This window comes from Equus quagga, chromosome 13 (assembly GCF_021613505.1).
Source record: "Equus quagga isolate Etosha38 chromosome 13, UCLA_HA_Equagga_1.0, whole genome shotgun sequence".
NCBI lineage: Eukaryota > Metazoa > Chordata > Mammalia > Perissodactyla > Equidae > Equus > Equus quagga.
Genome location: NC_060279.1, coordinates 79,619,872 through 79,642,669, shown reverse-complemented (window position 1 = coordinate 79,642,669; position 22,798 = coordinate 79,619,872). Strand labels below are relative to the sequence as shown.

At 51.4% G+C, this 22,798-nt stretch overlaps 1 protein-coding gene across 2 annotated transcripts in view; it reads right to left on the bottom strand.

Annotated features, from left to right (window-relative positions):
• The window catches only part of ACSF3 (acyl-CoA synthetase family member 3), a 69,094-nt gene that overhangs the window by 29,825 nt on the left and 16,471 nt on the right, over positions 1 to 22,798 (bottom strand). For both annotated transcript variants that reach the window (XM_046683428.1, XM_046683429.1), the window contains exons 4-6: positions 14,237 to 14,391; positions 12,327 to 12,472; positions 5,827 to 5,939 (exon numbers count right to left, since the gene is read on the bottom strand). In XM_046683428.1, the coding sequence (XP_046539384.1) occupies positions 5,827 to 5,939; positions 12,327 to 12,472; positions 14,237 to 14,391 (414 nt within the window). The remainder of the gene's footprint in view (positions 1 to 5,826; positions 5,940 to 12,326; positions 12,473 to 14,236; positions 14,392 to 22,798) is intronic.

Below are 22,798 nucleotides of genomic sequence, written 5' to 3'. Positions count from 1 at the left end.
GCACTGCCCGCTGCACGGGTCAGGCCAGAAGGACCTGGTCGTCCATGTAGGGATGGAGCCAATGGGAGGAAGGTGGGCGACTCCTGCCTTGTGTTTCCCGAGTGTGCCTTTAAAGGGCATTCGGGGGCAGGCTCTGGTTTATGGTCGGGAAGAGAAGCACAGGGCAGCTAAGCGCTCGCAGACACGCACCTGGCATGTCAGGGTGCCCCCTGGACTTGGTCTTCCACGTGAAGATTCCCCACTTAGAGTTGTGTGGCCTCCTACCTGGCCCTGCATAGGGAGGTGCAAATCTACCACACCCAAGAAGCAAGGACCACACGGCTGAGGACGGGCTGTCATCTATCCGAAGCGAGGCCTCTGTGGGGATGGCACCCCCAGCGAAGGCAGTGTATGTCCAGGCCCTGTAGCACCCCCAGTCCCTGCCCCGCCGTGGGTTGCATGCAGCAGTTGGTGGCACACAGCAGTGGCAGTGACAGATGGCAGCCACGAGGGAAGCGGGAGTGGAGCCCAGGAGATGTGCTGGTGGCTGTGGGGGGAGCGGCAGCGGAGCAGACTGCCGTCCAGTGACAGCCTGCATATGGATAAACAATGAGATAATTAATTTTTAAGAGGGAAATGAAGGGAAGCAGAGCTCGCTGCCACCATCCTCCCACTCCAGCCAGCGTGCACATCCCATACAGGTCTCTGCATCCTCAGCAAGTGAAGAAGATTCTGTAAAGGCCTGGTTACCCTGTGTGCCACTTACAGCTGTGAAGCCATTTATCTATTGATGGGCCCTATTGTTGCTGGTTGGTGTCTGCTCACACGTAAGTGAGCAATTTGAAAAAACAGAAATAAATAAAAAAAGAGACAGTGGGCGACGTGCTCGCAGAATTTACAGGCGGGATCCAGCTGGGCAGCTAAGGCACATGAAAGATGCGTCGCAGCAAGCAAAGCTCCTGATCTGATCTGTGGGGCGGGCAGACTCACCCCCTGGGCCAGCAGGCGACAGCAGCCAGAGGAAGCCATGAAGGTGGAACCACCTCGAATGGAGCCAGAGAACCGTCACCCGCGTGGGAGAGGAAAGGTGCCGGCTCTTCCAGCACCTGAAGTCCAGCTAGACAAAGTTGCAAGACTTGGCATGGGCAGTGGAACCACGGACAGCTGGGACAACTGAGTGCCCCCAGGCCACTGGCCACATCACCAACCAGCCACAGCCGGGGCCACCACACACTGGGGGACACTGCATGTGGACCAACAGGGAGAGCCCAGACTGTGCTCCGCCATACCCAGGACATGGGAGCTGCTCTCCTGAGCTGTAACAGTAGCCCCAGACTCGGGCATTGCCCTGCTCCACATCTACCAGGCGATGTGGGCATGCGAGAGCCACATCATCGGCTCGAGCTCCCCTCTCCCCTGCTCTGGGCTTGTGGGAGCCGAGAGGGACTCTCCACGCTGTCTGGGAAGGACTGCTTTGCCCAGCTGGCCCTGTGCCCTCACAGGGCGCTTGTCCTCCCTGGGACTCCCCTTTGTGGGGCAGACAGAAGCCTGAGAGCTCCCCCGGCCACTCACTCCTGATTCTCGGTGGTGGGTTCCGGCCAGAGAAGCCCCAAGACCTGTCAGGCTGCAGAGGCCCGAGGGACACCTTGCCCTGCACTGCATCTGCCATGATGGGTGCCATCACTGCTGACGCCTATCTCCTGATCCCGGTGGCTCTGTGGGGCATGGTGCCTGGCCCAGTGGAGGGCTCAACACATGCCAGGTGGATGAAAGAAGGAAAGAATGGCTGGAGAAGCTGAGTCTGCCATGCTCACAGTAGGGCAACCTGGGAGGTTCTCAGTGAAGGGTCCCTTCCCACACCTCCGTGTCCCACCCTCACGTCACCACGAGGCGCACTCTTGCTCAGCCAGCACCTTCTCTCTTCAATACACGCTCCCTGCACTGACATCATGCCTGTTGCTCAGAGATAAGGGCCTGGTGACCATCTGGCTAAGAAGGCATTTCCAAGTTCAAGACTTGTTCTTGTCATGACAAGAAAGGTGACACCTGTCCCCAGACTGAGCCTGCAGTGGAGGGAAGTCATCAAACGTGATATCATGGGGTTAGCAGACAAAAGGAACACCATGGTGGTGGGGGAGGTAAGCCTGTGAGGGTGTCACACAAGTGAAGCCTGATCCTGAGCTGCAGTCATGTGAGGGAGCACCCACGCTGTGGGGTGTCATGGGTGAAGGCCAGGAGGCATGGCACAGAGGAAATCCATGTGTGGAAGAGAGTGGGGCCAGGTCAACAGGTGCTTCTGGGAAGGGGCAGATGGGAGGGAGGGTGTCCTTTGTACTGTGATTTTGTAACTTTTCTGTAAGTTTAAAATTATTTCCAATTAAAAGTTAAAAAAAAAAAAAACCTTGAAACAAATTGTCTTCAGACATCCTGACTTCTTAACATTAAAAATGTCAGTCTGGGCCCGCCCAGTGACACAGTGGTTAAGTTCGCACACTTCACTTTGGCGGCCCAGGGGTCACAGGTTCGGATCCTGGGTGTGGACCTAGCACCACCCATCAAGCCGTGCTGAGGTGGCGTCCCACATGAAGTAGAGGAAGACTGGCACAGATGTCAGCTAAGGGACCATCTTCCTCACAAAACAACAACAACAAAACATCAGTCCTTCCGAGCTTGGACTGCACTAAGAATTTATAACGGACCAGACAGGAGCTGGAAGGACTTTGGCAAATCTCTTTTTCAGAAACAGTATCAATACTTTTCAGCAACATGTTCAAGACCCGTGTAAGGACACAGCAGACATGGCCTCCTGCAGCATCGGAGAAACTGTCCTTCCACAGTGACAGTCCACAAGCTCACTGCAGCTTCCGCCTTTGTTTATTCACAATCAAGGTCCCCAATGGGGCAAGGCATTAGTTCCTGTTTCCACTGCGACACGTCACTGAAATGGACAGAAACGCATTTCCTTCAACAAGATGGCCCGGGCCCGGCAGTTTTCACGTCTTCAAGCTTAGCCCTGCCTTCGGGTTCGTCCTATGCACTGAGGCACTGATGGGCTTTTGGAAAGCAGAGGCAAGGATGGGATGTCCCACATAGGTCTCACTCCACTCTCACACTACAAAGTCTGGGGGTGGAGGGAAAATATCTCTGAGGCCCCACTTTAAATGACGGAGAAAGTGTTACAAATGCCACAGAGATGCAGGAGGCAGGTGCTGACCTGTTGCTGGGCTGTAGGTCTTACAGGTGACACGCCTGAGACCTCATGTCCTACAGCCCAGAGGTTCCTTCAAGCAGAACCCCGGGGAGAGAGAAGCAGGCCCCTGCAGCCGGGACTTCACCCCAGGGGCCTCTGACAAGTGCGGCCTCACTAGTCGCAGGAACAAACATGAGGCCCAGGTCCACCACAGCCCCAGCATGTGGCCCACAGGCCTGGTGGTTGTGCTTTTCCCAGAGAGCTGTCTTCAGCCTCTGCACGGCCACTGAGGCAGTTCCATTCTGGACTGTCACACTGACCCACTGACTGGGTTGGAAATGTTCTAGAACACGGTGTCACAGCACTAGACCCCTTACTTTCGTATTTAGATGGTCACGGGCATGTCTGTATGGGGCTCACCTTGCATGGACGACAGAAGTCTCTTATCCCCCCTCCTGTCTCATGGCCCCCTAGACCCCCAGTCGGTGGCGCCAGCTCGCCTGGAGCCCCACACCCTGTGGAACAAGTGCTTCTCTCTCTCTGATGAAGGAGCTCTGGGGCTGGGCTGCCGGCTCCTTCCATCTGAGGGAGTTTCAGTGCGGAACTCTCTGTAGACTGAAACAGGAACAGGCAGGTGGGTGGGCTGCTTGCCGCCACAGGGGCAAAGTAGTTAAATTGTATTATAATTTAAGAGGAGACACTCCCCATCCCTTCTCTCTGGCAGCATCTCCACCAGTTACAGCAGAACAGGTGCACACGGAGGCCAAGCCATCAGGTGACCAGCAGCTGGAGGTGGGCAGTGCAGTAGCCCACGATGCCACCTGTGTTGCTACGTCTGACTGATCCACACGCCCCCATGGCTCCCCTCTCTGCTGGGGACCTCCTGACGGAGTGTGTCCCCAGAACCACACCCCAGCCCTCGCTCTCCACTGGCCGTCCCTGACCCAGCACACAGGCTGAGCATCCAGTGGGGAAGGCAGCCTGTTGCTGCAGGGAGGGCTGGACTGCTGGATGCTGGGGCAGTGACCTGAGTGTGAGCAGGAGTCCAAAGGAGACAGAGGGGGCTGCAGAGCATGGGTGGAGGGCCAGAAAAGGACCCCAAGGTGTGAGTGTGGCTGACAGCCCTGGACCAGCTGGGCAGAGGCAAGAGCCCAGGCAGAGGGTGGTCAGGGAGTGACAGCTATGGCTCAGGACCTCGAGGCCACCCTGATGAGGGTGGGGCTCCACCTGAGGGTAGCATGGAAGTGGGCCCACACACCGTGGAGGGGAGCGAGGGCAGATCTGGAGGCCTGTCATGTCCAGGAGGAGAGGCTGAGAGAGCAAGAGCTCAGTGAGGTGCTGCGGGTGGACCCTCCATACAGGCTGGGGTCTGGGTGTGGGGGACCCACCAGGTGAGAGGCTTCCTACGGTCCTCTCTTGATGTCATTCTACAAATGTTCATAAAATTACACTAAAACCACCAAGTTCCAGCTATTCACTCAAGAGAAATGCTCAACAACCATCTCACCAACCCTCCTGTCTCAGGTGTGAGACTCAAGGCCCCAGAGGAGGTGCAGGGCTGAGAGAGACCGAGTGGGCCCAACAGTGCTCACAAACAAGAAAATGTGAGAGGGGCCAGCCCCATGGCCAAGTGGTTAAAGTTCCATGCGTTCTGCTTTGGCGGCACGAGTTCTCGGGTTCAGATCCCAGGTGTGGACCTACACCACTCATAAGCTGTGCTGTGGTGGCATCCCACAAACAAAGTAGAGGAAGATCGGCACAGATGTTAGCTCAGAGCTAATCTTCCTCAAGCGAAAAAGAGGAGGATTGGCAACAGATGTAAGCTCAGGGAAGATCTTACTCACAAAAGAAAAACAAAACAAAACCAAACAGAAAAAATGCAAAATGAGGACCCACTACTTTTTCATCCTTTAAAACCTCAGAGTAACAGAAATCAACTACATATGATGTCTAGAACGGACATCAGCTGTAGGGAAAATAACTTCCTTTTAAATCACAATTCCATTTCCTACTAATCCACAAACTTCTGTGTGACTCCTGCTCACTGACGATTGGCAGATCTGTAGCTACTAAAACCCTCATGGAAGCGAGACAACAGCCCACATGCCTTTCTTCTCCACCCTTGTCGATTTTAGAATAACAGGAACTAAGAGGGAGCCACCAGTGATTTCAGCAAAAGTGGGTAACTTCATTTACAGGGCTGTGTGAAGCTGCCTGAAGGGCCTCGGTGAGGCTGGTGGCACTCGACACACCAGCCCTGGGAGTTTGTGTTAGAGTCTGCTCTGAGTGGGCGCCAGGGTCCAGCCAGCACAGTATTTCTAACCAGATCCTGCTGACAACGACCTCTGTTTTAACTTGGGCTGTCCTTAGCCAAGCTGTCACCATCTGCCTCAAAGTGTCCCCAGTGGACGGAGCCTGGGGAGGAGCCAGACTGAGCACTGGAGGTCGGGGCACAGCTGGGCCTCAGCTCCCTCTACACCGTCCATGGGCAATTCAGGAAACACCAGCAGGCGCCCTCAGTAAACATCAGCCGGCATCCCTGTTGTCCAGGAGGGCAGTGGGGACTCTACCTCCAAAGCAGAGAGACCCTCAACCTCTGTGAATGGCCTGTGACCTCTGCGACCCTTGTGCCACGAGCCAAGAACAGAGAGGCTCACCTTAGTCTCCTTCTCGTTTCCTTCCGCGTGCAGGATATAGGGGTAGCCCTCCTTCTGTGGGTTTTCTGAGACAATGCGTACCTCGACACCTGGCAGCGGAGTCCCCACAGAACCTGCAGGGAGAGGATAAACATAGGAGAAAAGGAGGCAGAGTCAGAGAGATCCCCAAGGACAGGACCACACGCCCGAGGTGTTTGGACCTGCCTGGACGTCTCGCAGGCGGGAGAAGACCCAAGAGCCAAGGGTACGGAGCCCAAGCAGTGCGCACAGTGGCTGCCCTGGCCGCAGCAGCTACCGGCGGCATTGAGGCCTGGCTCTGAATGCCCCAGAGACTTCAAGTCGTCTTGGGAGGGCCTCCTGGCACCCAGACTGGATGCTGGGACCGCTTCCATTTTTACTCTAGCACCTGATGAGCATTATGGGCACGGATCGCAGACTGTCCCCAACAACGGCACTGAGGTGCACTGTGCAGAGAAGGTCCAAGAGGGAGGAGTAGTGCCGGCAAGCAGGCGGTGAGCAGGCACCACATGGGAGGGGGACACTGCCACATGCTGGGTCCTTATTTGGCGCCATGGTTGGTTCAGTGTGTTCACTCCAGCGTGGGTGGCCAGCTTACAATCCAACTCGGGACCTGCATAGGTGAGGGCAGGTGGCCTGGCCGTGCCCCACAGTCATCATAACAAAGGAGTGAGGCAGGGCAGAGGTCCCGAGATCAGACACTTGGCACCTGTGGAATTCACTTCAGGGTCTCAGGCCCTCTACTCCAACCGCAGAATCAGGGAGGAGCTGTTCAGGACGACTGTTCGGGAGCCTGACTCAGCAAACTCTGCAGGCACTCAGTATTCTCGGATGCCCTGTCCACTCGCCACGAGCTCTGCTACGTCAGTCTTGTTCTGCTAGACCAGCGCCATCCCATCCCCATCGCCTGTCTTCGGCCTCTGAGGTCCTGGGGGTGAGGCCTGGGCCCCACAGCCTTCGGGAGCTCTCTGCTGTCCCACGCCCTGGAGGCCTCACACCTCAACTCTGGTCAGAAAGCCGTGTCCCTGTCCCAGCAGGAAGCAGATGGACCAGCATCCTCCCATCCCCGCTTCTTTTTTCTACGTTTTGCTTCCAAAGATTTTTTAAGTTAAACTGAAATTCATATAAGATACAATTAATCATCATAAAGTGCAGTTCAGCGACACTTAGCACATTCACAACATTGTGGAACCACTGTTACCACCTAGCTCCAGAACATTCTCATCACCAAGAAGGAAACTCATGCCCGTCAGCAGCCACTCCTTACTCCCCAGCCCCAGCAACCACTAATCTGCTTTCTGTCTGTGGATTTGCCTGCTCCGGACATTCATATAAAAGGAACCACAGAACAGGAGCCCTCCCATCTCTTCTTGGTGATCCGTCTACTCAGAGCTGGCAGCGGCACAGGCGCCAGGACACTCAAGACTCAAGACAGCCTGGAAGTGGGGGTGTCTCACCTCCAGTGTGCAGACAAGTCTGAGGACCAGAGACAAGAATGAGCCTGTGAGTGCAGAGGGGGCTCCAACCCCAGCCCTCTGACCCAGCAGGCCTATCAGCACAACCCTGGGCACAGTGAAGCCCATCTGCCACTCCGCACACCTGCGATGCAGTTTCCAGGTGATCTCGAGGTGGTTATCTGTTCCAGGTTAAATGAGCCCTTTCCCGGCAGGTCTCTGTTCAGTGACAGGTTTACCTCCTGTCCTCTACACTGCAGCTCCCTGACCTCACGGTCTGATGAGGACCAACAGACCCACGGGCACAGCGACCTGGCTGGGGCCCAAGGTCTTCAGGTGGCTCCCAATTGCTCGTGTGTTACTGACAGACTTCAGCAGGCTACCCTGGTGTTAGCCCTTCGTGACCACAGTGTGTGGTCGTAATTTATAATGTAAGTGTGGGTATAAAAGCCACAGAACAAAAGGTTTAAGGGAGGAACTGGGCAGATAAAGTGCAGAGGAGAAAGGCCACATGTAGGAGGTGGGGCCGAGGCCAAGCGGGATGCTCAGCCAGGCCACGCTGACCTGACACCATGCCGACCCGGGCCTCCCGGCTGCGCAGGCCCTGCTGGGCTGATGCCGCCCCATATCCACATCCAGAGAACGGTTCCTTCTGCTTGAAGGAGGTGGAGCGGTGCTGGGAAGGCTGATTAGTGCAAACAGTGAGAAAACATCAGACACTGCAAACTGATTTATTACCTTCTGAGACTGGTCAGATAGGATTTCTTCAAGTGCCTGCCAGAGATAAAGAGCTCCACGAACACACCTTGAGCAATCAGGCAGAGTGTGATGACTTCATCAGGAGGCACTTCATCAACTGGAGTATAGAATCTTACGCAGGACCAACCGCCTCACAGAAGTAAAGCCCGCTCTTCTTCCCTTCCTTCTGAGCTCCCGTCTCAGCAGCGGGGTGACACCTGCTCCGGCCCCGAGCCCTGTCCGACAGCGACGTCTCCTCAAGCGTGAGCCTGCGCTCACCTCCCCAGAAGGAAGGAAGCAGAGGCTCCTTCCAGGCCCTGGATGCCACGAGCTATGTGTGGCAAACGGAGCCGTGTGGAGCTTCGCAGCTGGCCTCATGGCAGGGGAGGCATGTGGCCACCCCAGGCCGTCTGACCACCTGCAATGGCTGTTGGGCAGTGTGTGGAGAAGGTTCAGGGCGCCGATCGCACAAGGCTGCCTGCCCCCCAAGACGCCAGTCACAAGTGGTGTGTCCCCAGGTCGCCCACAACTTCTGGTTTGGCTACAAATCGGAGGTTCCCACGACCCCCTGCTCCGGGTCAATAACCCGATAGAGTGGCCCACAGAACCCAGGAATTAGTTTACTTCCTAGGTCACCGGTTCATTACAAAGGACAGGACTCAGGAAGAGCGGACGGAAGGGATGCCGAGGGTGAGGCATGGGGAAAGGGCTCCAAGCTCTCATGTCCTCCAGATACCACCCTCCCAGCCCCTCCACGAGTCCACCAGCATGTTCAGGGTGTTATGGAGGCTCCATTATGCAGGGACGATTGAGTAAAGCACTGCCCATGGGTGAGTGACTCAACCTCCAGTCCCGTCCCCAGAGGTGGGAAGCGGGGCCTGAAAGTTCCAACCCTCTAATCACTGGCTGGTTCTCCTGGCAGCCAGCCCCCCTCCTTAGGGACTTTCCAAAGTCACCTCATTAACACAGACTGGGGTACCACTGGAGGGGCTCGTTAGGAATAACAAAAGACATCTTTATCACCTAGGAAATTCCAAGGGTTTTAGGAGCTCTATGCCAGGAATTCGGACAAAGACTAACATATATTTCCTATCAGAAGAGGGACCTCCAGGCTCCCCCTCACTGCCTGCTCACCTGCCTTTCAATCCACTGCTTTCTCCTTTCCTTCCCGGGCTCCAGCCCCTCTCTGTCCTGCTCAGTAAGGCCTTTCCTCCCCTCTCAGCAGTGAAAGTTACAAACCGTTAAGAAAATCTATAACAAAAGTGCTGACAGAATCTTAATTAATTAGGAAATCACAAACACAATAGAATTAAAATCTCTAGGCAGAAACAAAGACTTGAGTTTCACAGGCCTGTGACCTGTTAAAGTGAGGTCCACAGAGAGGAGACTGCAGCCAGGGAGGGGCAGCCATGGAGCCCCGAAACACCCCTGAGCTGGCCGGGGCAGAGTAGGGTCACCTGGGCAGCAGCCATCCTCCTAGGATCCATGTGGACAGCGCCCCCTCCTGTACCATGCGGACAGTGCGGCACTCCTAGCGTCCACCTGGGCAGCAGGGCTGGCCACAGTCAGAAGTGGCATGTCATTCTTCTGCCTCTCTTTAAAACAGTTGTCAGCTCTTCCCCGATAACTTTAATTGGCCTGTGGCTCTGTCCAGTGTCTGGGGAGCGAGGCTGCTCTGCAGCTGGTCCCGAGAGAATGGGAACAGGCTGATAAGGTCCTGGAGCTCCTGTCAACGCTGGAGTCCCGCTGCAGGAGCCATTAGCGCCTCTGATCTCAACCTCCAATTAGAGCCTGATTAAGCCCAGTGGTGCTTGGCCATGAATTATTCATCTCCCTTCACGGTAACCACATGGGATGCAGAGAATGAAAGATCGGAGGATCCCACTCAGCACTCACCCCTCGGCAATGTCCCTCCTTCACGCAGCGTGCCCCTCCTCTGAGGATACCCTTGCCCTTCCACGCCCCCACCAGGTTTCCAGAACCTTTAAATGAATCCTGGTGGTCGTTTGGGGGATGGTAGGAGTAATGCTCACAGGTTGCGTGGGCAGCAAGAGGAAGGGGCTGCCAGAAACGACCCCTGTGCTGGGAGCAGGCATGGGGGCACCCAGGAGGGGCAGCACAGCTGTGTCCTGAGTGCAAATGGGACACAGGCCAGGCTCTAACACAAGTCCAGAGCCTCCAGCTGGAACAAGCCCAGCCCAGGAGCCAAGGCACACTGAGAAGACACCGAGGCACCCAGAGAACCTCCTCAGGCTGATTTCTCCAGAAACAACTCTCAGAGATGGCACCTGAGGGATCTTCATGTAGCACTCCTGAATTTAATGTTGAAGGCTACTTTTTTCCAAACAACAGACATGGCACTGTGCTCGACTGTTAGAGGCTTGCTTTACAGACAAGAAAAAAATCATGGATGTCTGATTCCGGTGTACAGAAGGGAGACCACGCCCAGCCTGCGTTCTGATGTCACACACACTGTCTTTGAGGCCTGAATAGGAGCTGCAGCCATAATTTAAGATTCAAGAATTTCTGCACTCTAATTTCTTGCCCAATAAACCCTGGGTTTCAGAGTCTTTGGGTTCCACCTTCCACAGAGGGAGCTGGAGGTGGCCAGTTCAGTCGGGGACCCTCTCTGTGTACCTCTGTCCAGGGTGACTGCTCTGCCAGCTCGCCTGAGGATTCTGCCTCCACCATCTGACCTGCACTTTAACATTGCCTGCAAACGGTCCCTATGTCTCCTTCCCGCAGGCAGAGATGGTCCCCATCTCAATCCCCAGTTAGTCCACGCATCACCCTTTGCTCACTCCATCCTGTCCCAGCTCCTGGTCTTGGCTTCTCAGCCTTGTGTTTGCTCTTGTAATTAAGGCCCAGAAGACTCCCTGTCCATCATTTTGCCCCCTCTATCTTCCTCCAAATAAGGTCGTCTGTTGTGCCGCTGTGCCCCCAGCAAAATGGGTGTTGCAGTCTAACAGTGCGAATGTCCACTCCGTCACTTACAGCCGGGTGGCCTTGGGCACGTTAGGCAGTCCCTCACAACCTCAGTCTCCCCTTCTGTCAATGGGGTAAGACCACCCCTACAGCAGGGGCTCTTCTGGAGATGGTCTGGCAGCTTCTCAGAAAGTTAAGCAAGCACGTACCCACCTCTGACCCAGCAATCCCACTCCGAGGCGTTTACTCACGAGAAACAAAGACATGTTCACACAAAAGCCTGCACAGGAACGCTAACTGTCAGCCCTACTGGTGATTGTCCAAACTGGATGCAGCCCAGCATCCTTTAGCTGGTGACAGGTTAACAAATGGGGGCCCATCCACACCACGGGATACTACTCGGCAATGGAAAGGAACACGTGCTGACACGGATGAGTGTCAGACACGTCTTGCTAAGTGAGAAGAGCCAGACCCAAAAGGCCACATCCTGTAGGATTCAGTTGTATGGCATTCCAGAAGCACGACTACAAGAAGAGAAAGCAGGAAAGCGCTGGTCCGGCCCTGGGGTGCAGGAGGTGCTGACCACCAAAGGGGGGAGGCTTTGAAGCAATTAAACCCTTCTATATCTTGATGTGACAGCGGCTACATGACCACGTGTGTTTTTGATAACTCAGAAGTGAACGTGAGAAAGGCGAATTTTAGTGTTTGTGCAAGATAAATGGATGTACGGATATAATTACAGATACGGAATTATTTTACTTCCACCTGAGCTCTCTCTTGTGCTTTGGACACACTGGAGGGGACTTATGGCGAGGACGAAAGAAAGGCCGGGAACAGCACAAAACACGTTCCAGTCTCAGGCCTCGGGCTCTGCTCGCAGATGCCCTGTTAAAGGCCCAGGACATGAAGTCTGTTTAAGTGAAAGTCAGAGCAGAACGTCTCAGAGAAGGCTGGACAGGAAGACCAAAGGTCAGGAACTCCTGTCCAGAGCAGCAGGTCATCCAGGGCACACAGTCACCAAGCACGGGGGAGGGTCCCCTCATCCCTTGCCTCCACATTAGCCGTCTGTCCTGCTGCCACCAGCCTTGAGTGGCACAGGGTGCCTGGACGGGAGCAGCACCTGGCCCTAGGAGGCACTCTGCTGAGCACACAGTTTCCACTGGCTCCCATTCTTCCCACTTGTCCCCCCAAGTCACCCGAGAAGGACACAAAAACATTGTCCTTGACCAACCACTTGGGAGAAAAGTGAGTGCCAGAGAGAACAGGCTCTCCTGGCCCCCATGGATGGGGCAGCATCCCCCAGACTGGCCCACCTGAGCAGCTCAGAGCAGAGGGAGAAGACACGGCTGGGGGCACTGCTCATACCTGGCAGACGGGCTGCGGTCAGGGGGTTGGACAGGGCCATGCCGATCTCCGTCATCCCGTACCTCTCCAGCAGAGTGTGGCCTGTGATGTTCTTCCACTTCTCCAGCACAGGCAGGGGCAGGGCGGCCGATCCCGAAACCATCAACCTACCCGGTACAACCAGAGGCAGCCTTAGCTTCTCAGACATGACTCCACTTCTTCAGCACCATAAAGAATATCCTTTGTCCAACATCACTATTTTAACATTCGTAATAAAAACTGTAGTTGGGGCTAAAATTTAACTTTGTTCTTTGAAAAGAATTTGTTGGGCATACTTCAGAATGTAAATACGTCTTCAAAAGGAATGTGTAATCAAGGTAAAAGAAAAAAATAATTTTAAGGTCTTTGGTGGCACTATTTGCAAGTATTATGCTGTGCACAAACAATCCTAAATGACAGCAACAATCATAATAAGGTGATGACGACAAAATTTAGTTTATAGATAAAATGCTACCAGGTCTGAGGAGTAGGCGGGGCAGAGAAAGGAGACAGCACAGCTGGGGGACACAGGCAGAGGTCCTTCACACCGTCTCGGGCTAACAGGCTCATAATGGTGACAATGACACTGCATAACCTTGAGAGCTCCTCTGTGCCTTGGCGTATACCACGTCCCTTCAGCATTATGTGTACAAAGACAACACTTTTGTTTCTGGTGGGAGTTGGAGAGTAACCACCATTGCACTTCCCCACAAGGGTGTACAGCGCATGGGGACCTTCCCCACCATGAGCCTGCACCAGTGAGTCCAAAGGCCTCTGTCACCCAGGAGTCACCCTGACTTCCTCTCTCTGATCTCAGTCTTGCCCTCGGTTCCTTAGATTTGGGTAGAATGTGGTGCTAATCCTGCTCCTGTACTGGTAGCCCGCACATCAGACACTGTCATCAACAGCTGCCCAATCCCACAATGCCACAAGAGGCTGGGCTAGGAGGGCGCGGGCAGCAGGCGCCATCAGAAGAGGGTTCTGGCTCCACCAGAACATCTACACCACAGGAGTACAGGAATGGTGGTGCACAATCACAGCAGCAGCAGCAAATATTTGTCTTGGATGATCCAGAATGCTCTCCGGGAAACCAAGGTGCCCTCCTGCGCTCTTCTGAAGGACGAGGAATCAGAAGCACGGAGCGGCGCAGAGGCCACAGGTACACGCACGGAAACACACTGAAAAGTCTAAACGCACGTTTCCTAGCAGCTCGCTCGCTGTAGTGTGAAAGGCTGTGCTCACCACAGGCACAGCTTGTCATGACTCTCTGGCAACGTGCGTTGTTGGCCTGCAAAAACTCACCAAGCAGCTCTCTTGGTTGTGCACTGAGCGGGTCACACTCTACCAACGAGCAGGGAGAGAACTTGCTGTGTCTACAGGTTCACAAGGGAACGCAGAGCAACCTCCCACCACAGAAGGACCCAAAGACTCAGCGCCTCTCTGTCAGGGAGTGTACGGGATCGAGGAGGGGGCGCCAGGAGCCACAGACTGCAGTGCAGAGAAATGACACACAGCGGGTGGGGGGAAGAGCGGCGCAGATGGGGAGTCAGAAAGGACGGGAGTGAGAGGGTCAGTTCACTGCCCTCACCCTCGTCCTTCAGACTCAACCACAAGACAGACACACAGTCAGATGGAATAGAGATAGAGATAGAGAATACAGATATACACAGAGATAGAGAGAGGGATGGACCAGATACGGAGCCCAGACAGATCTACAGGGAATACAGACATAGAATATCGATTGGTAGACATGATATATAGGCACAGATTTTAAAGGAAATGGAATACACTGCTTCCTAAAACTTAGTACAACTGATTTATTAAAAATAAGTTATACTGTCTGATCTTTAATAACGACTTTCTGGATGGGAAAGTGGATTGTTTTCATTTACCTAATTTTTTCTTCACAAACTGCACGCACAAAATCCTGGACATGAGGCTGGGTGAAATGTTTGTCATAATAATCCATCAGCTTGGTGTATATTGTAGGCACTGCCATAAACACATTAATCCGTGGAGTTTCAGAACTTAAGAACTTTTCCCAAACCTAAAAAAGAAAAGGAAGGATATAGCGAAAAGATTAGAACTAAACCCACAGGCAGATGTGTGCGGACACCAGGTTCCAGGAAGGCTGTTCTTCACGAGGCCTCTCCCTTCCTTAAGCAGTAAAGTCTCTGCAAGCGGCTGCCATCCAAAAGGGCGTCTCACTTTTACAGGGTGACACAAGCCTCTGGCCCCCCCGGAAGCCACACTGTGCCAGGAGACATTCAGGTCCGGCCTTGGGTGAACTGTGAGGAGGGGCGGATTCAAGGACGAAGAGCAGGGCAGGTTCTGGCCTCAGATCTGCCGTCAAGAGAGATGTGGCGCCTCAGGCTCTTCCACGTGGCCACCCGCGAGCCTGCGAGTCAGCGCAACGCCAGGCAGATGGGCACGCAACGATGGTGAATGGATGATATCTTCTATTGTATTGGAAAAAGTCACAGGAATTTTATATTTTACTCCATAAAAGATGCTTCCTGTTTTAATGTAAAGATGCTTCAGGGGCTGGCCCAGTGGTGTAGTGGTTAGGTTCACGTGCTCTGCTTTTGGCAGGCAGGGGTTTGCTGGTTCGGATCCCAGGCACAGACCTACACACCACTCATTAAGCCATGCTGTGGCAGTGTCCCACATACAGAACAGAGGAGGACTGGCATAGATGTTAGCTCAGGGTCAATCTTCCTCACACACACACACACACACACACACACACACACACACACACACACACAAAGATGCTTCAAGTTTCTCACCAGTTAAAGTACTTGTGTGTGAACGCTAATCTTCAAGAAAAGCTGGCATGTCAGGCTCACTATGTGGCTCTTACACTGTGGTGCCAGCGGGTGAGCCCATGGTCAGATGCAGAGCAGAGCTCATGGCACTGGGTGCTCGGTATGTTGTACACACGGATCTCGCCCCGATGACATGTGAGACATGGATGAACGGAATGAACGCCGCAGCCCAGCCCAGCCCGGCCCGATTTCTAACTGGATGGAAATCACTAGCTCCTCACCTCAGCTGCTAGACAGAGGAAAGGCATGCCTCTGCAGGCACAAATAACATCATCCTTTTGAGGACAATGACTGGCATCCCCCCCGAATCACAAAGCATGTAAGGAAACAGAAAAATGTGGCCCATGATTAAGAAAAAAGCGCCAAAAGAAGCAGACCCTCAGAAGATGCAGATGTAGGAATTATCAGACAAGTAATTTAAAACAATTACAATAAATAGGCTAAGGAATTTAGAAGAAAAGATGAACAAAATGAGGGAAAATCAAGGATTTCACCAGAGAACTGGAATTACAAAAAAGAATCATTATAAAACTGAAAAATATATTATCTGAAACGAAGAATTCATTGAACAGACTTCACCAACTAGAAGCAGGAGAAGAAAAGATAAAGGAAATGGAAATGATCTAAACTGAAGTAGAGACACAAAAGAAAAGACAAAGGAACAGAGTGCGCGATGCACAAAGGAAGCAATCTCAGATGCTATGACGGTGGTCACCAGAAGACTGAGAGCAGAGAACACGCTCATGGATCGGAAGACTCAGTATTGTTAAGATGGCAACTCTCCCCAAACTGAGCTACAGCGTCAATGCATTCCTACCCAAACCCCAGCAAGCTCCATGCCGCAGAAATTTACAAGCTGACCCTACAATTTACATGGAAAGGCAAGGAACCCAGAAGACCCAAAACAAATGTGAAAAGGAAGAATAAAGGGGGAGGACTTACCCCTCCCAACTCTAGAACTTACTCTAAAGCAACAGTGATCAATGCGGCGTGATCCTGGTCTAAGATCAGACATATAGATGAACAGACCAGACGAGGGTCCAGAAATAAACCAACATGCTGAGGGCCAAGTGATTTTTGAAGGAGCCAAGTCACTTCAATGGCGGAAAGGATAATCCTCAAGAAATAGTGCTGAGACAACTGAACATCCACATGCAGAAAGATGAATTTTAGACCCTTACCTCACCATACACAAAAATTAACCCAAAGAGGATCAGAGACCCGAACATCTGAGCTAAAAGTATAAAACATCCAGGAAAAAACACAGGAGGAAATCTTTATGACCTTTGGTTAAGGAAAGGTTTCTTAGATATGATACCAAAAGCGTGATCTATGAAATCAAAAAATTGATAAAAGACTTCATCAAAATTAAAAATGTGTTTCAAAAAATACTATTAAGAAAAGTAAAAGATAAGCCAGACTGGGAGAAAATATCTGCAAAACCATATATCTGATAAAGGACTTGTATCCAGAATATACGAGGAACTCATATAACTCAGTAATAAGATAACCCAATTTAAAAATGGGCAAAAGATCTGAATAGACAGTTCACCAAAGATAAATGGATGCAAATAAGACCCTGAAAAATGCTCAACATCATTAGTCATCAGGGAAATGAAAATTGAAACCACAATGAGATACCACTTCATATCTACTAGCACGGCTATAATAATAATTTAAAAACCAGTTAACAAGTGTTGGTGAGGATGTGGAGAAACTGGAACCCTCATACGTTGCTGGTGAGAATGCAAAAATTACAGCCACTATGTAAAATGGTTTAGCAGTTTCTTAAAACATTAAACATAAACTTACACACAACCCAGCTACACTACTCCTGCACATCTACACAAGATAAAGGAAACACGTCCACGCAGGAGTGGTGTGCAAACGTTCACGACAGCATTATTCTTAACAGGTGAAAAGTGGGAACAGTCCAATGCCCATCAAATGGCGAATGGGGGGACAAATGGGGTACACCGTACAATGGGGCGCTAAACAAGGAACAAATGACTGGTACACATGCTACAACAGAGATGAAACTCAAAGAGTTTTACAGAACGAAAGAAGCCAGACACAAAAGACTACATATTACACAATTCCGTTCATATGCAATGTACGGGAAAGGAAAATCTACAGAGGCAGAGGCAGACAGTGGTTGCCAGAGCTGGGCACGGGAGCAGGGATTCAGACAATGATTGAACACCTCTATAAATTTACTAAAAATTGCTGAATCATTTACAATAGGTGAATTTTACAGCACGTGAATTAAATCTCGATAGAACTGTTTTTCAAAAAAGGAAGACGTAATAAAAACATTTTCAGTGAAACAAGCTGAGAGAATTTGTCGTCAGCACAGAGAATCTGTCACTACAAGAACTATAGGCTGAAGGGAAGCACAGATCTGAGGAACAAATGAAGAGCACCAGAGAAAGAAACACATAGGTAATTATCTTAAAATGTAAGGACTCCTGACTGTTTAAAGCAACAGTAACAGTGCTGCATCATGAAGACACAGGAAGGAAATAATAAGGAATAGAAGTTAATGGAATAGAAAGCACAGCTGCTTTAGGGAAAATCAACATCAAAAAGTTGGTTCTTTGAAAGATTAATAAAATTGATAAACCTCTAAAACAAGAGTGATCAAGAAAAAAGAATGAAAACATAAAATCAGACAGTTAAAGGAGACATCACTACAGATCATAAAGACAGTGAAAGAATAATGAGAAACTATAAACTACTTTATGCCAATTAATTTGACAAATTGACAAAATGGACAATTTCCTTTAAAAACAAAAACTTACCAAAACTGACACAAGAAACAAAATAGAAAATATTAGAAGTCCTGTATCTATCAAAGAATCTGAACCCTTAATTTAAAACCTTCCCAGAAAGGCCCAGCCTAGATGGCTTCAATGGTGAGTTCTACCAAACACTGGAGTAAAGACCAGTCTCAGCCTCACACAGACTCTCTGGGGAGGAGAAGCAGAGGAGCCGCAAACTCCCTTCAGGAGTGAGCACTCAGGACCCCGGCAGTCAGCCTGCCACTGACAGAGGCAGCCTCCATAAACCCCGAAAACGCTGTGCTCAGGGAAAGAAGCGGGCAAGTGCTGAGACCCTTTCCCTACGAAGTTCAACAACTCACATAAACTGACCGACGTGGTCGTCAGTTCAGAGGAGCTGCTGCCTCTAGTGGGTGACTCACTGGAAGGGGTCATGAAAGAACGGGGGGAGGGGAACATCTATCCCACCTGGTGTGAGCTACACAGGTATATTCACCAGAAACCACTACACCACGTGCATTCACTCCCTGTACACAACACTCCAATAAAAGGAAATGAAACACCATACACACACATACAACACACCCACCCACATGGCTCATGTTAACAAGACTGACAGTACCCAGTGTGGGTAGGGATGCAGAGAAACCAGCACTCTTGTCCTGCTGGTGGGAGTCTAACACATGCATCTACTTTGGTGAACTCTGGTGGTTTCAACCAAAATTAAATACACGTCTAGCCCAGTGGATGTCTAGCACTAGCAGGTACAGGTCCAAGAGAAACGTCCACATTTTTATGAGATCTTTATGAGAATGTTTATAGAGCTTTATTTATAATACAGGGATACCTCAGAGAAATTGTGGGTTTGGTTCCAGAACACCATTATAAAGCGAATATTACAATAAAGTGAGTCAGGAATTTTTTGGTTTCCCAGTGCATACAAAGTTATGTTTACACTATACTGTAGTCTATTAAGCATGCAGTAGCAGTATGTCTAAAAAACAATCTACATACCTTAATTAAAAATACTTTCTTGCTTCCACGCCAAGACATGGAAGCAACCCAAGTGCCCATCCACTGATGAACAGATGAAGAAGATGCAGTATACATACACAATGAAATACTACTCAGCCATAAAAAGACAAAATTGTGCCATTTGCAATAACATGGATGGACCTTGAGGGTATCATGTTAAGCAAAATAAGCCAGAGAAAGACAAACACCATATGACTTCACTCATATGTGGAAGGTAAACAGGCACACGGATAAGCAGAACAGATTAGTGGTTACCAGAGGGGGAGGGGGTGGGGGGGCGGGTGAAAGGGGTAAAGGGGCACATAGGTATGGTGACAGATAAAAACTAGACTATTCGGGGTGAGCATGAGGCAGTCTATACAGAAACTGATATATAACAATGTACACCTGAAATTACACAATGTTATAAACCAATGTGCTCTCAATAAAATAAAAACATAAAGATAAACAAAAAAAATACTGCTAAAAAACACTAACCATCACCTGAGTTTTCAGCAAGCTATAAGCTTTTTCCTGGTGGAGGGACTTGTGAAAGATGCAGCATCTGTGAAGCTCAATAAAACGAGGTGGCCTGTGTCCCCCAACTGGAGACAATCCAGTGTCCCTCGACACAGAACGGATAAATAAACCATGGCACTTTCGTACACTGGAAGACAACACCCAATACAAAAAGAACCGATGACAACTGATGCAACGCAAGAACAAATCCTAACATCGTATGATGAACTAGAAGCATGAAGGGCACAGCCTGGCGAGTCCAGTTACGTGAAGAACACGAGAAACTAAACCGCAGTGACAGAAGCCAGGCTAGTGCGACCTCTGGGAGGGGGGGGTGCCTACAAGAGAGGGAATGAGAGAGCACTGTGGATGATGAAAACGTTCTCTCTTCCTCTAGGCGGTGCCTGTTACACAGACGCACAGGCAGCTGTAATGCACCCTGCTGCAGACTTAACTTACACACACCTTAATGCACGTAAATCACGCCCCAGTTAAAATAAAAGAAGCCATGACAACATTCCCCAGTGAGTTAACAGCTCTGGGCAGGAAGCCTCAGTGAGTGCTGACATCACAGAACGAGGGACACGGGGCGTCATGTGCCCCTGCTGGACAAACACACATCACCTCTGAAGTCTCCCTACCCACGCCCCAACCAAAACCAAACCAAACCCCTGAATCTTCCAGGCCTCTAGATCTAACTACCACTTTTCAAGAAATACAGGGATGGGGAACATGTTAAATGACACCACAGGGATGCAACACACAAAATCTGATGTGAGAAAGTCTACAGGACACACAGCCCCATTCCTTAAACAAAGTGCAGGGAAAAGACCGAGAGAAAACCTCCCCACAAAGCAAGACAAGCAGCTGATCCCGAAGCACAAGGTCAGGAGGTGACTGAGGCCCAGTTCCAACACTCTACAACAGAGAGGGGGCCCCCCATGCGCTACAACAGAGAGGGGCCCCCCACATGCTACAACAGTGAGGGGCCCTCACGCGCTACAACAGTGAGGGGCCCCCGACAGCAAGGATATGGATGGAACATGTGATGACACAAAGGGACTCTTGCTCACCGCCTTGCTGTGACCACAGTGCTGTCGTCACCTCTAAGAAAAAGCGTCCCCACCTCTAGGAGATGCTGTAACCTTACGAGGGCTGAGATTCGTCTGAACAAACTCCTGAGGTAGGAGGAGACGTTTCTAGATGAGACAAGAATGGTTCTGAGTCAGTAACTGTGAAGCTGGGTGATGCACATGGGTATTCATTTCTCTTGGAGACGGCTGGAACATTCCATCATTTGAAAGCTTTAGGATCCGATGAACAGAAAGCTGAGACTAGGCTCTTTCCCTCAGAGCCCTTGAACTCTGATACTCTGTGGTTCTCTACAGGCTAAGAAGGGAGCTAACATCATGGACTAGCAGAAAAATACTCACAACTCACAGTTACCCCGTCAGCATTTGGAAGTTCATTCATGTCAGCACCACTCCTATCTACCTATGGCTGAGCAGACAGAAAATAAATGTGTACTGAAATGAGAAGTGAGGATAAAAAATGTGCACATGGCGTGCCCCTCCATACAATCCACACTTCCTCCTGCCACTGAGCAGAGGAAATAAACCCTAATGGCTCAAACTCACCAGGCACTAACCAGTGGGTCCAGCAATTGAGAGCAAAGTGTGGGAAATCCAGACCCACACGAATCAACGGGGATGAAGACCACCTGTAGGCCACCCTCACCGCCCCAGGGCGGCCGTGACCTTGACCAAGCCCTGCAGCTTCCCTGTCTTCTCATACCACAACATTAATTTAGACTAATCCCTGAGGTCCCTTCCAAGCTCTGAAATGTGGATTGCTGGAAATTCTGTGTGGCATTCTCCTTCCCACTGGCTTGTACAGAAACGCAGGTCTGCCAAATTGGTGCTGACCCAGGTGGTGCCTGTCACAAGGGAAGCTGTGGGTCCTCGGAAGAGTGCAGACAAGGGGACACACGGGATACCACCAGACTTCCCCTGGGAGCGTTGACATCCTGATCTGGCTGACAATAAGCAGCCTCGGGCCCCCGTGTCCTTCTTGCCCACAGCAGCATTTACAGGGTAGCAGCTGTGTTTGCTTGAGTTCGTTCAGGGTGGCTGACCTCTGACAGACCCCACCAGCACCCAGACGGACGAGTCCCAACGACACCCTCACCTTAGCCCAGTCCTTTTCTGCTCAGAAGGGCTCGACTGTTACCACGAGCACTCAGTCAACAGGTGCAAAAGCACAGACTTCACTGTGCCACCTCATAGTGAGGCCCTGCACACCAGCACAAGAGCAGGTAGCACAGGCTGCACAAGCAAACGGTCCGCGCACCCTTGGGGACCTGTGGTCCCCGCCAGGCCTCCTCCACCTGCCACACACGCAGTCCCCAGGCTTCCCACAAGAAGCTGAAGGAAGTGGCACATGGTCAGCCAAATGAAGGATGTTGACAGGTCCTGCGGTCATCAACATGGACATGTGACCTGACACACAGCCAACATCCACCCCAGGAGCCACCTCCTGAGAATCGCTGCAGCTGGGAAGGCCTCGCCATTCCTGGAATTCACCCAAATCAGCAAAGTGGCAGGTGCCGTCCTAAAGCAGGATATTTATGACAGCAGCGTTCCTCCTCCATGGTGTTCAACACACTCAGAAACTTTACAACTGCAGATCTGGGGGACCCCCCAAAAGAACACCAAGCCTCCCTAGGCCTGCATTTTACTAGCGACAACACCTGTGTGTCAGCCAGACCACAGTGCTCAGCTGTCACATGAGCTGTCATGGCACAGACCAGACAGTGTTCCCAAACCAGGCTGCAGAGAGGAACCCCTGGGAGTTGGGGTCCCACCCCATACCAGATGCAGTAGCGTGAGGGGTCTGGCACCTCTTTTACTCACCATCTCCCCACTTGTGCAGCAAGGGCTGGAAACCCAGGGTCAGATCCCAGCCGGGCAGGACCGCCAGACTGAGCCGACCAAGGACGGGGTTCATAAAGATGAAGAACTGTAGTCAACACTTACAGCACAAAGCAGCCATCCCCAAGGACTCAGCTACCCATTTTCTGGTCATTTGAAAAGGCACAGAGGACGGGGCTCCAGTTCTGTTCTTTAAGGGGCTCTGGCCACAACTAGGCAGTGAGAAAGGACATTTCATGATGAAAGGCCAGAGACAGAAAAACAGCAGCTCGTCCAGTTCCTAAGGCCAGTGTCCTGGTGACTCCCACACTGTGGATCAGATCTGTGAGGTCTGCAAGCACCCCCTGTCCTAGTGACCCCACACTGTGGATCACATCTGTGAG